Below are 12,934 nucleotides of genomic sequence, written 5' to 3' on the forward strand. Positions count from 1 at the left end.
TCTCTTGTTGAGGCGCGCGAGCGCCGGAGTTGTGGCGCGCAGGCTTAGTTCCTCCTCAGCATGTGGGATCTTAGTTCCCTGACCAGGGATCGAACCCACGTCCCCTGTATTGGAAGGCGGATTCTTCACCCCTGGACGACCAGGGAAGTCCCCCATTTTCTCTCTTTTACTGGCTTATTTTGACTTTACCAACTCTCTCACTGATGTTCCTTTTCTGTTCCAGGATCCAACCCAGGATCCTATGTGGAATTTAGAACAAATCTCTCCCGAAGGAACGACTGTAGCCACGGCCTGTCGATGTCAGTCCATAACTCACTCAGCAGCCTGCCTTGGAGTGAAATTCAGCCCTTCACACGCACGGTCCTCAGAACACACACCTCCACCTTGCCGTCTCCGTGCTGTGGACACTTTTGTTTCCACATGTTCAAAATCCCCAACACACATTATTAGTTTTGCCTTCAACAATTGTGTTTTTAACATTTTAAATATTCTTACTTGGTAAAATATATGTAAAACTTAGCGCTTTAACCATTTTTAAGTGGCCAGTTCAGTGGCATTAAATGCATTCACGTGGCTGTGGCACCAGCACCACCACCGTCTCCAGAACTTTTCATCTTCACAAACTAAAACTCTGCTCCTGTTCAACACTCACTGCCCCTCCCCCGGCCCCACCCTTCCCGTCTGTCTCCGTGAACCCCACGGCTCTAAGGACCTCACAGGAGTGGAATCACACAGGGCCTTCCTTTGTGACTGGCTACTTCACCCGGCCTGACGTCCTGCAGGTCCATCCGTGCTGCAGTCTGCGTCAGGACCTCCTTCCTTTTTAAGGCCAAATCATATTCCATCGTATGGATGGACCATGATCTGCTTATCCATTCATCCCTTCGTGGACACGTGGTTTGTTTCCACATTTTTACTCTTGTGGACGCTATTGCGATGAACACAGGCGTACAGACATCTGCTCGAATCCCTGCTGGGTATTTGCCATTCTGCTCCACAGAGGCCGCGTCCCCTTGCATCCCCACAGCAGCGCACAGGGCTCCCGGGTCCGCACGGCCCCGCCGGCCCTTGTTCTCTGTTGGACAGCAGCCCCCTGCCGGGGGTGAGGCAGCATCTCTTGTTACTGAGCTGTGTTTCCCTAATGCTGAGCGACGCTGAGCATCTCTTCACGTGCTCGCTGGGGTCGTGGTCTGCAGGTGGGCACTGGGACGGAGGCCCAGGGCCTCTACAGGAAGCAGGTGAGGGGAGGTGACCCCACGATGAGGGCTCGTGCTGGAGAGGCCTCTGAATGTTCTCAGCTCAGGGAGACCCATGGGGTCACTTGCAGCCGCCCCCAAGACCTCATGCCTCCCTGTGGCCCGCCCCCGCTCCTGCTTCAGGGGTCCTAGGCTGTGCACTTGGGGGCAAACCCCACCCTGGCCCAGCCCCCTCCAAGAGTCAGTCACTTGACCCTCCAACAGTGGGTGCCCCCGCTGCCCACCCCAGAGAACCTCTCTTCCCCTCCAGGGTTTCTTGGAGGGGCTGGGACTGACTACCCACGGACTCACCCTGAGGGCCTGGGCCCATGGCGCCGCAAGGACCCCGCGCGTGGGAACCGGGCCCGAGACCCAGGTGAGGAGGCCCCGTGCAGGGCTGTGCCCCTCCCTTCCCCCTCTCGTCCACTGCCCTCCCTCGGGCCACACGGGCCGCACCACCCAGACGGAACTGGCAGGCAGGTCACCCGGGGCCCAGCCACCCAGACAGCGGCGCATGACAGTGGCATTTCAGGGACAGCCTGGGACGCGGCCCCACCCCCGAGGGGCACTGAAGCCCCACCTGGGCTCACACGCTCTGGACTTCAGTGTCCCCACCTGTCAACGGGGCGATTGGCGGCACCTGGCATGAAGCTCAGGGCGCTGCCAGGTGGGAGCCGGGCAGACCACGGGCCCCAGGGGCGCTGACGAGTGAGTCCTCTTGTCCAAATATAAAGGGTTTATTCTCTTCTGTGGTCAGGAGAACAAAATACAAAATAGAAAGGCTGTCCCTTCCCGCCCCTCCCCCAGTCCCTCAGCGTGGACGGCGGCGAGGTCGTCCAGGCAGGGCTGCCGTCCTCTCCTGGCCTCAGGCCTCGAACATGGCGCAGCTGGTGCACAGCACTTTCTCGTGGAGGTCACTGCAGCTGCGACACCGCGAGGTTGGGGGAGAGGAGCTGGCATTAGGGCTGAGTTCCACGGGAGCTGCCGACCCCACCTGGTCCCTCGACTTTATCTGGAGGCGGGGCTGTTGGCCCAGACAGAACCAGTTAAGAAGAGGCCCCACTGCCGCAGGGGGCCGGGCCCACAGGGCCGGGTCCTTGGAGAAGGACACCCGCAGAGGGGGGCGGTTCGAGGGCCCGGGGAGAGGCCGGAGCACGGAACCCGCAGAGTGCGGGACTCCAGGAGCAGCCCCCCCGACAGGCATCTGCCTCGAGCACGAGGGGAAACGTCTGGGGTGCTTGCCGGAGCCGCCCTCACGGACTGACAGCTAAGGAGCCCCCGGGGCTCAGCCCCGGTCTCACGGTGGTCAGGTGTGCAGCAGGGGTGACTGGCCCCGGATGGCTCACAGGGGCAGCAGCTCAGGTAGGGTAGGGACACGGCAACTCAGCGAATGGCAGGGGACACGCTTCGGGAGACATGCTGAAAGGAGACGGCAGCACGCCTGAGGTGCAGCGGCAAAGGGTCCACGTCCAGGGCTAGGAGCTTGGCTCCAGCTCCTGGTGGCGATGCCCCACCCGCGGCCGTGCCTGACCCTGGGGACGAGGCAGCCACCAGGTGCGGGCAGGATGCCCGCTTCCAGGGTGGCGCTGAAGCTCGGAGGCCTGAGGCGTGGCCTCCAGAGGGGACCCCGAACGTGTCGTCTGTTTCTCACCCGGGTCAGAGAGCCCCGCCCGCCGGGGCCCGAGAAACAGGCAGGTGCCTGGCGGGCTCTGCGGGTGCCTGGGGGCCAGGCAGCAGAGAGCAGGGGCGGGGGAGGCTGCCACGGGAGTCCCTGAGGATGCGGACGGCCCCGGGGAGGGAAGCAGCTGCCAGTAGGTGGGGCGCCCACCTGGCCCCTCAGCTGGCCCTTGTGCTGTGCTCAGCTCCCCCTCCAGGGAAGAGCCACTGGCAAGGCCCTGCCCGTCTCAGCTTACATATAAATAGGAAGAAAAGAAAACTGAGTTGGCAAAGTCAATAGAAAGAGTATTCCACACCCATGACTCGCCCAGCACCTGACCCCTGAACCGGCCAGCACGGGAGGCCCACGCCTGGCCTCCGTCCTTCTGTCCAGCGCGTCCCAACCGTGGAGCAACCCACCTCTCGGGAGGCGTGTTTTTAACTTTCCACAGTTGGGGTTGGTTTTTTTTTTTTTTTTTTTTGGCGGTGGGGGGGTGAGTTGGTTTTAAAGGCCATTGGGACTAAACTGGTTTGAGATCTGCAGAACTTTTCTTACGGGGCACTGCCCATCCCCACCCGTCAGCCGGGAGTGGCCGCTGGGACGAGGACAGCGCCCGAAACCTCCTGGGCAGGGATGGGGCCCACCGGCTGTGGCGGATGCGCTCACCCAAGCCACAGACAAAACACTTACTTCCTGCCCTCACCTGTCAGGTGTCCTCCGCTAATGAGCGCGCGACACAGGAAGGCCATGTGAGGCTTCCTGATGCCAGGGCTCAAAGGACTAGAGCACAAATGGTCTGGGACAGACCACAGACAGCGCAGAGCTGACCTACAAGGTCTGGACTTCCTCCAGAAAGGATCTCAAGGTCTTGGAAAAACTCAAGCCGAGCAAAGCATTTACTGGCATCGCATCGTCCCACCGGGCAATGTGGGATGGGCCTGCCGCCCCCACTCCCCGACAGGGCCCGCACTCACTCCACGAGGGCACACAGGGTGCAGGCCACTGCCCCACAGCCGCAGCAGGTGCGCACGCAGCGCCCGCACAGGGCCCGCTCGCACTGGCCGCACGCCGCCTTCCCGTCCACAGCCCGCACGCACGACGAGCAGGCTCCCGATGCCGCCATGGCTGGGTCTGTGGGGAAGAAACACCCATCAGTCCAAGGGGACCTGGAGCGCTGGGGCTGGGGGCCACCCTCCTTCCTGCGCCTGGCTGACCACTAGGTCCTAAGACGACAACCTGTGCATAAGCACAGCACCCAGACCCGTTCACCAGGGAGAGATCCCAGCTGGCTTCCGTGACTCCCACCTACAATTCCCACCACCCAAATGTCGGTACCTAAGGGTCAGCCCTTCTCCTGACCGCCTGCATCAGAAGTCGCTAGGCCTTCGTCCCTTGTGTGTCTCCCAGCTGCGTCTCAAAGCGTGGTCCCTGCATCACGGGTTAACACAGGGGTCCCTTTGCCCCACCCAGACCCGGGGGCGGGAGAGTTTTTAACCAGCGACACAGGTGACAGTCTGAGACGCACACCACACTGCACAGGGACCCGAACAGGCTTTTCCCACCCAGCCAGGTGGGACTCCGTGGGAGAGCTTCAGGTGGAAAGCAGGCAGGACACCCAGAAGGGTCACCCAGAGGGGTCTCTGTTCCTTTCTGATCCAACAGTTAGAAGCTGTTTGCAGCTACCAGACGTGGATGTTGGTGACAGCAGAGCCTCCTAATGTCAGGAGCCTGCAGGCCCTCGCCCTGTTCGTATTGTCAGACTCGGGCCCCGCCCCCTCCAGCCCAGGTAGGAAAAGCCCCTGCCACACCCCATCCTTAGCACACAGCTGGGAAGCGCCTGCCGTGGGCCTCACTCACCAGCTTCGGAGGCCTGGGCTCGACTCCTGGTCAGTCGGCCGTCGGGCCCGATCAGCATCTGCCCGCGTGCGGCCCGAGGGGCTTCTGTGGGGCCAGGCTTCGGGGACTCCGGGGTATGGACGATGGCGCAGGCTTCCTCCCACGCGGGGTCCATGCAGGCCTGGGCCCCGCGGAAGAGGAGCTGCGTGGTCTTTTCTGCGGAGGCAACCATTTCCCCGCTTATATCGCTGCAGCACGGAAGCACCTGCATGGCCACCTTGTCCCTCGAGCTGCGCGTGGCCGGGCCTCTGGTTACCCAGCCACTCCAGAGCACGCTGCTCCCTGGCGAGCTGGGTCCCACCCTGGCCTCCTGCCTGGGCTCAGTGGCCACCTCCTCCAGGAAGGTTCCGGACGCTGCAGCCCCACCTGGGCTCCCTGTGCTATCACTCTGCTCATTTTCCACACGGGTGGCCTCACCTCCTTGCCGTTCATCTCCTTCCCAGCACCCACAAGCCGGCTTCATCCAGCAGACGAAGCTCTGCGCTGTGGAGTGCTAACCAACGCACAGCCGAGAGACTCAGGGCTGAGCCCACACCCCAGCCAGCACGCACCCCTTCACTGACCACGGGGCTGCTGGCAGAAGGCGTGGCAGCAACCAGCTCGGAACAAGGTGCCCCAGAACTTTCCAGACCTCTGTGGGCCCTGGACACCCCCCCGACCCCAGAGCTGAGGCGGTTTCTCAGCAACCAGAGCAGTGGCTTTCCATCAGGGCACTGGGGGCTTTCACAAGGTCAAATGCCAGGCGCCAGCCCCAGAAATGCTTTGTTTGTGGTGTTCTGCCCTGTCCCAACAGAGCCAGGGTGGAGACCTTAGAAGCTGTTGGTGCTAAGTGAAACCGACAGAAACACACAGTTGGGTAACTCAAATGGAGTGGCTGATGACAGCCCCGTCACACCCAGTTCCTCTTCCTCCAATCCCCCCCATCCGCACTTATAATAGGGTGGGACTGCAGGGAGGTCATGTGGTGAGGCTAAGACTTGTCTTCAAGGGCCTGTGGTCTGTTCAAGATAAAGAGACCAGGGTTCAGGCTTGGAATTCATTAAACACGAGTTCACGCTGGCCTATGTCCTGCCCTTCTTAGATGTCCAGGGAGCCTCGCACTCCCTCTGTGACGGGGCCCTGCGAAGGACAAGCCCCTGCAAATGCTCCAGAACATCGTGGTCAAGAGCTAGACTGACTTAGCCCGCGTTTATTTTTAATTCTTCTCTCTGTCTGCAGTGTTTACATTTTTTGAAGGTCCTGAGAGGATAACACTTGCAGTCTGGCCATAGTACTCACAGCTTCACTCATTTTTATCACCTGCACGGCCTCGAAAGGCATTTGCATTTGCAACCCTGCATGTGCAAGAAAAGAAAGGGCACAGCAGCTGCTGATGGGGGCAGCGGGGTGGGGAGCAGCAGGACAAAGAGAAGCAGGGTCTCCCCAGGTTAGGCGCTTCGCCACATCCCTAGTACACGGCAGCACCACTCAGTCAGACACCCAGGTAACCATCTGACTGTTCCACACGCACAAACCTCGTGCCTCCAACCACTAGTTAAGGTAAATTCCACTCTGTAGTTACCCCAGGGTATTAAGCCCCCCAAAGCGATGATCAATAATATCAATGCGCCCAAAAACCTGCATGAAGCAGCCAGAGAAGGCTTCCTAGGTCAGTGTCCTTACATCTCTGGAACTGGACACTCCAGCCACAATGAACCGGACAGCACTCTCCGGCTTCCCGGCTTCTGCATAGGCTGTTCCCTCTGCCTGGAATTGCCTTCCTCTCCCTCTCTGCCTGCCTAATCCTGAAGGATTCGCCTTCGACCCTGTTCCTCCACGAGACCTCTAACAGCCTGCAGGTGGTCCTGCAGCGACCCATGCCTGCCCTGATGACCTCTGGAGAGTCCTTCTCTGGCTGGCCCCCCAGTAGACAGCAAGGCAGGGTCTCCCGCAGCCGCAGCGCCTGGCAAGGAAGGCGCGCTCCACAAACGCCTCTCGGGTCAGAACGGGTGCTTCTACCGGCTTATTCCACCGGGACATCCCACTCCCCGGCCTCTCGCTGGGCTGGTCAGACCAGGGCTGGCTCCTGCGCGAGTCCAGCATTCCCAAAGGGCAGAGCCACGTCTCGGCCCCACGCGGAGGCCGCCTGTTTCGGGAAGGTGGAGGGCGGGGACAGGTCGTGGACGCGGGCGCATTCACAGCGCCCAAATTGCTGCTCCCAAACCCGGCCGGGCGACTGGCCCCGGCCCCCGGCTCCAGGGGGCGCGGCCTGCGGAAACCGCCTGCCCGACCCCGCTACCCCTCACTCACCGAAGATCTCCCGCGTGAGGCGCTCGGCGCACACGCCGCGACTCAGCTCCCTCCGGCCCACACGCACCTTGAGCTGCAGCGGGGCCGCGTCCGCGAAGGGGCAGCCCCGCTTGGGCATGGCCGCGGCCCGCAGCGGCGCAGCTCCGCGGCCGCGCCTCGCCTGCCCGTGACGTCACAGCCGTGCGCCAACCCCTGCGCGGGGCGGGGGCGGGGCTAGTGCGCGGCGCGACGCGGGATAGGCCCGGGAAGAGGGCGGGGGGGCGGGGCTGCTGCACGGCGCGGCGCGGGATAGGCCCGGGGAGGGGGCGGGGCTCGTGCGCCGGGAGGCGGGACTCGGAGACGCGGGAAAGTCCGGGAAAGGGCGAGGGTCGGAGTGGGCGCCCCGGGGGCGTGGAAGCGGGAAGGCGGTGTGGTGCGCACGCGCCGCAGGATGGGCTGGGGGCGACATCGGGGGCGGGACTCGTGTGAGGGGTGGCTCGTGATAGGTCGGAGGCGACATGTGGGAGGGACTCGTACGAGGATGCGGAAGGGAAGGGCGTCTCAGCTGTTTTATTTTTTTTTCTTTTTGCGGTACGCGGGCCTATCACTGTTGTGGCCTCTCCCGTTGCGGAGCACAGGCTCCGGACGCGCAGGCTCAGCGGCCATGGCCCACGGGCCCAGCCGCTCCGCGGCATGTGGGATCTTCCCGGACCGGGGCACGAACCCGCGTCCCCTGCATCGGCAGGCGGACTCTCAACCACTGCGCCACCAGGGAAGCCCTCGGCTGTTTTAAATTTTGCTCCCCAAACAACTCTCGAAACTGGTTATACTTCTCCGTTTAAATCACCAAAAGTTCGCGGCTGATTCACTTTTCTGTAATTCTTAATTTGGAGGACTGCCCCGCCCTCACAAGTGGAGAGTGCCTCATGAACGCACTGGATACACGTCACGGGCCGGGTTTCGGGCCCTGCTGCGTCATGCGGGGCAGGCCTGACGTAATGTCGGGCTCTGACAGAGCCGTGCGGCTCCGGCCCCACCTCGGCCTCTGCCGGCCGCCTACCCGCCCGACCCTCGTCCTGTCCGCTGCCCCCGAGGTCGTCCAGCTCGTTCCTGTCGCCTGGATTTCCGCTGACAAGCCGAGGGCCTCCGTCTTACAGGCCACGCCCCACGCGACACACCCCTCACGTGACACCACCCCACGTGATGCACATCACAGCCCAGGACACCCGCAGGGATGGGGCCCGCCAGGCATGGAGGGTCTAGGGAGACCAGGCCGAAAGTGGGGCTTCGGCCAGCGTTTTTCCTGTTGCGTGACCGCATGATCTGGTACTATACCCGTTAGCGGTCTGCGGTCACTGTGACAAAAAGACGCTTGACTGGTTTTAGCCCAGAAATAGATGAAATTCCCAGTAGTATTGTTTTTAATCTTACAGGCCTTGGGAATTTTAAAAGACTTCTTTGCGTTCAGATTTGAAACTGCCTTAGGATCGTGTTTAAGACACAGTAGATAGATGCAAAACATTGTGATTAAAAGAGAATCTTGTTAGCTCTTCTATTTCAACCTAATTTTAATTTAAGAAATATTTGTTGAAGGCCCAGTCAGTGCTGGATTAGTTTTCTAGAGGTGCCGTAACAAAGCACTCAGACTGAGGGCTTAAACAATAGACATTTATTCTCTTACAGTTCTGGAAGTTGGAAGTCCAAGATCAAGGGGTGTGCAGAGCTGGTTTCTCCTTGGCCTGCAGACAGCCGTCTTCTCCCTGTGCTCACGTGGTGGTCCCTCTGTGTCCTCATCTCCTCTTCTGATAAGGACGCCAGTCAGACTGGATTAAGGCCAACCCATATGACCTCTTTAAAACTTAATTACCTCCTGGTTCCTCAAAAAGTTGAAAATAGAACTGCAATTGATCCAGCAATGCCGCTTCTGTGTATACAAAGGAATTGAAATCATCATCTTGAAGCGCTATCTGCACCATGTTCCCTGCAGCATTTTTACAATAGCCAAGACATGGAAACAACCTAAGTGTTCATCAATGGATGAGTGGATAAAGAAAATGTGATATTTGGAATATACATATAATGAAATATTATTCAGCCATAAAAAAGAAGGCCATTCTGCCAGTTGCAATAACGTGAATGAATCTGGAGGACATTTTGCTAACTGAAATAAGTCAGAGAAAGAGAAATACAGTACTGTATGATATCACTTATATGTGGAATCCAAAATCATCAAACTTGGGACTTCCCTGGTGGTCCAGTGCATAAGACTCTGTGCTCCCAATGCAGCGGGCCCGGGTTTAATCCCTTGTCGGGGAACTAGATCCCGCGTGCATGCCGCAACTAAGAAGTCCGCATGTGGCAACGAAGATCTCGCACGCCACAACTAAGACCCAGCGCAGCCTAAGTAAGTAAGTAAGTAAATAAATAAATAAATACTAACAAAAAAAAATCATCAAACTCATAGGAAGAGAGTAGAATGGTGGTTGCCAGGGGCTGGGCTTGGGGGAAATGGGGAGCTGTTGGTCAAAGGGTACAAACTTCCAGTTATATGGTAGGTAAGTTCCAGGGATCTAATGTACAGCTCAGTGACTATAGTTAGCAAGTATTGTGTATGTGCAGGTTGCTAAGAGTAGATCTTAACTGTTCTCACCATAACAACAACAACGACAACAAAATGGTGATTATACGAGGTGAAGGATGTATTATCTAACCTTATTATGGCTTGCAATAGGTACGTGTATGAAATCATCACACTGTACACCTTAATGTTGTAAAAATTAAGAAAGAGAAACCTCATTTAAAATGGAGTCAGTGGGAATTCCCTGGCGGTCCAGTAGTTAGGGCTTCGCACTTTCACTGCAGAGGGCTTGGGTTCAATCCCTGGTCGGGGAACTAAGATCCTGCAAGCCGCATGGTGTGGCCAAAAAAAAAAGAGTCAGGAGGCCAGAAGAGGGAGCAAGCATGCCCTACTGAACTACATTAATTGCAGACCCGATAGAAAAAGAGTACCTTGCATCTACAAAGAAGAAGGTTACTACTTTACTACCCAGCAGGAGGAAGAATTTCTCCTTGCCCAGACAACAGCCCAGCCAATAAGAGTCTGTCACAGCTCAGCCAATGAAAGACCACTTACATGTCCAACTCCCAGTTTCCACCAATGGGTTCTTTGCTCAGACTAGCCCCTTCCATCTCCTCCTTCTCAAGAGTTTTCCCTCCTTTGTTCTCCAGACTTGCCTGTGGTTAGCCATAGATTACACGTCCCAAATTGCAATTTTTTGCCGTTCCCAAATAAACCCATTTTGATGGTCTCTTTTATTGTTTTAGTCAACAGTGTACAATTAAGGTGTACATTATATGTCAATTATATGTTCTATATCAATTATATCTAAATGTATGTCAGTTATACCTCAATAAAGCTTCGGAAAAAATGACCTCTTCAAAGTCCCTACCTCCAAATACAGCCCCATTCAGAGGTACGGGGAGTTGACGCATCAACATGTGAAGTTTAGGGGAACACGATTCGGCCCTTAATAGATACCGTGCTCTGTGCTAAGGCCCTTAGGGGTGGTGTGGAGCAGAGCCAGCGGGGTCCCTGCCCTCTGGTGGGACAAATGTCACAAAAGGGGAAGGACGGGAGCTGTGGAAGCACAGTAAGGAGAACTGCCTTGCCCGGCGCGGGGCGATATCCCAGGAAAACCGAACTCATGCAAAGCATTTGCGGAATGGCATAATTTGACCTTAGAAAGTTGGACATTCTGGAAGTGAATATGTGTCAGATGAGGAAGGAACACGCTTTCTGTTTTCCCACGAGAAGTGCAGCAAACTTCCCCTCCAACAAATGCAGAGTGGGTAAGGCTGGCAGGAAACGTATTCATTAATGTGTTTCATCAAAGTTGCCTCGGGGTCCTAAAATTGTAATGATCATCTCAGTTACGTAAGATGGTTGTATGGTTACTTTGGGTAACTTTCAGGTTGGGGTATAAGTTACTTACCGTGTGGCTGTGTGTATTTACACCCAGTGGAATGCCCAGATGGCGAATGTATACAATTCTGCCAGTTACGATGACCCCGTCGCCCCTCCCCCGCCCCGGGCAGAAGTGACCATTGCTCTGTTTTCATCCCTACAGGGACGCTGCCGTCCTAGAACCTCACAGGCTCGGTCTTCTTCTGCACGTGCACCTTTGTGTCTGCTTTTTCCGTCAGTTCGCTCCGAGACCGGCCACCGTCCTGCACTCCTCAGTGGTCCATTCCTTTCGTTGCTGAGTGTATTCCGTGTGTGGATGGACCACAGTTTGTTCACCTGTCGACTGACACCTGGGTGTGCCAGGTTTTGGCTCTGATGAGGGCAGCCGCTCTGAACGTTCTCGTCTAAGGCTTTTTCTGTACATTCGTGGTCATTTGTTGTGGGTCAGTGCCTAGGAGTGGAATGGCTATCTGATGGTAGGGTAGATGAATGTTAAACTTCTGAGCAAACCAGCAGCTTTCCAAAGTGTTTGGGAAAACACTTTTTTGTTTTTGTTTTTTTACATTTTGGCCGCGCCCCGCGGCATATGGGATCTTAGTTCCCCGACCAGGGGTCGAACCCTTGCCGCCTGCAGTGGAAGCACAGAGTCTTAACCACTGGACCGCCAGGGAAGTCCCTGGAAAAACACGTTTTATCAAACAACGTTATCAAATCACTTACTTGTCTTTTATCCATGTATTGACCTGAGACCACTGTGAGCTCGTGTACAATGGGGCTGTGTTATTGGTGCAAAGAAGAGAGGGCACCTTATTATAATTACTCAGACCCTCACAACATCTGATACTGAGAAAAAGGGGGGCTGTGCGTCCTAACCCAACCCAGAGGACAGAGCCTCCCATCCCTGGGCCACACGGGAGTGAGGAAGCTGGTGCCGGGGAAGAATGATTTCCCCTCCAAACTGGTGTCTTTTCACCTTGTGTAACACCTGCAGACACTCAAAGACATCGCCTGGGGCTGCCTCCCCAAGATTTTGTCCCGAGATCAAAGGAAAGAACACCGCGTATTCGGGTGGAGAATTCAGCAGCTACCACGTAACGCAGCGGCTTTGTGCAGCTCGTCATTTATGCGGGGTGAGCTTGCCGAGCCAGGGGCGCAGCTTTCCATGCGGAATGAAATGGTTTCTTTGGAAAACGCCTGCTCTGGTTGATGGCCCGAAGCGCGCATCCCTCTGCCGTAGCAGGATGGGCATCTGGTCAGGAGAAGCACAGTATCCCCGGGGGCAGGGAGAAGAGCTGGGGCCCACCTCCTCTTTCCTTAAGAACTCACCCTGCCTTCGGCCTCTCCCTTCGCCCCTCTTGCTCTGTCGAGGAGGGAAATAACTCTTGGGAAACGCCAAGATGAGCTTCTGCGGGCGCGTCTCACCTGCAGCCCTGCTGCCCGAGGAAGCTGGTCCGCACGCATGCCCCTGACATCTTTCAAACCACTGAAGGCTGTTCTCGGCGCTGTTTGGAAAAGTTCGCTGGCAGGCGTGCAGCCACACACCCGATCTGTGGCCCTTTCACCCAACATGCTGCCACATGAGTTTGGGACTCCGTGGTGCAAGCCGGTGACACCGGACCCTGCGGAACCGCCCGGGGCCGGCAGGGCCCATGGGAAGCAAGCCGGGTTGGCAGCGGCCCAATGTCAGTGAACCCAGCTGGCATCCTCAGCTCTAAAAAGCTAGGATTTAGGGCTTCCCTGGTGGCGCAGTGGTTAAGAATCCACCTGCCAACCCAGGAGACACAGGTCCGAGCCCTGGTCTGGGAAGATCCCACATGCCGCGGAGCAGCTAAGCCCGTGAGCCACAACTACTGAAGCCCACGTGCCTAGAGACAGCGCTTCGCAACAAGAGAACCCACCGTAATGAGAAGCCCG

At 57.4% G+C, this 12,934-nt stretch overlaps 1 protein-coding gene across 1 annotated transcript; it reads right to left on the reverse strand.

The window, feature by feature from the left end:
- Window positions 1-1,953: 1,953 nt before the first annotated feature.
- Window positions 1,954-7,255, reverse strand: SIVA1 (SIVA1 apoptosis inducing factor). The gene is made up of 4 exons (XM_079914743.1): window positions 7,078-7,255; window positions 4,750-4,944; window positions 3,867-4,023; window positions 1,954-2,158 (listed from the first exon to the last, which is right to left on the reverse strand). Exons 1-4 carry the CDS (start codon window positions 7,193-7,195, stop codon window positions 2,101-2,103), a joined length of 528 nt encoding a protein of 175 aa, XP_079770869.1. The 5' UTR covers window positions 7,196-7,255; the 3' UTR covers window positions 1,954-2,100.
- Window positions 7,256-12,934: the final 5,679 nt, after the last annotated feature.

The sequence above is a fragment of the Stenella coeruleoalba genome (genome assembly GCF_951394435.1).
Source record: "Stenella coeruleoalba genome assembly, chromosome: 2".
Classification (NCBI taxonomy): Eukaryota; Metazoa; Chordata; class Mammalia; order Artiodactyla; family Delphinidae; genus Stenella; species Stenella coeruleoalba.

Excerpts from the sequence above, each read along its gene's own strand:
- SIVA1 (XM_079914743.1), bottom strand. The coding sequence starts at position 7,195 with ATGCCCAAGCGGGGCTGCCCCTTCGCGGACGCGGCCCCGCTGCAGCTC. Across the intron at positions 4,024-4,749 it reads AGCCCAGGCCTCCGAAGCTG|ACCCAGCCATGGCGGCATCG; the intron begins GTGAGTGAGGCC and ends TCTTCCCCACAG. Across the intron at positions 2,159-3,866 it reads ACCCTGTGTGCCCTCGTGGA|CTGCAGTGACCTCCACGAGA; the intron begins GTGAGTGCGGGC and ends GCGGTGTCGCAG.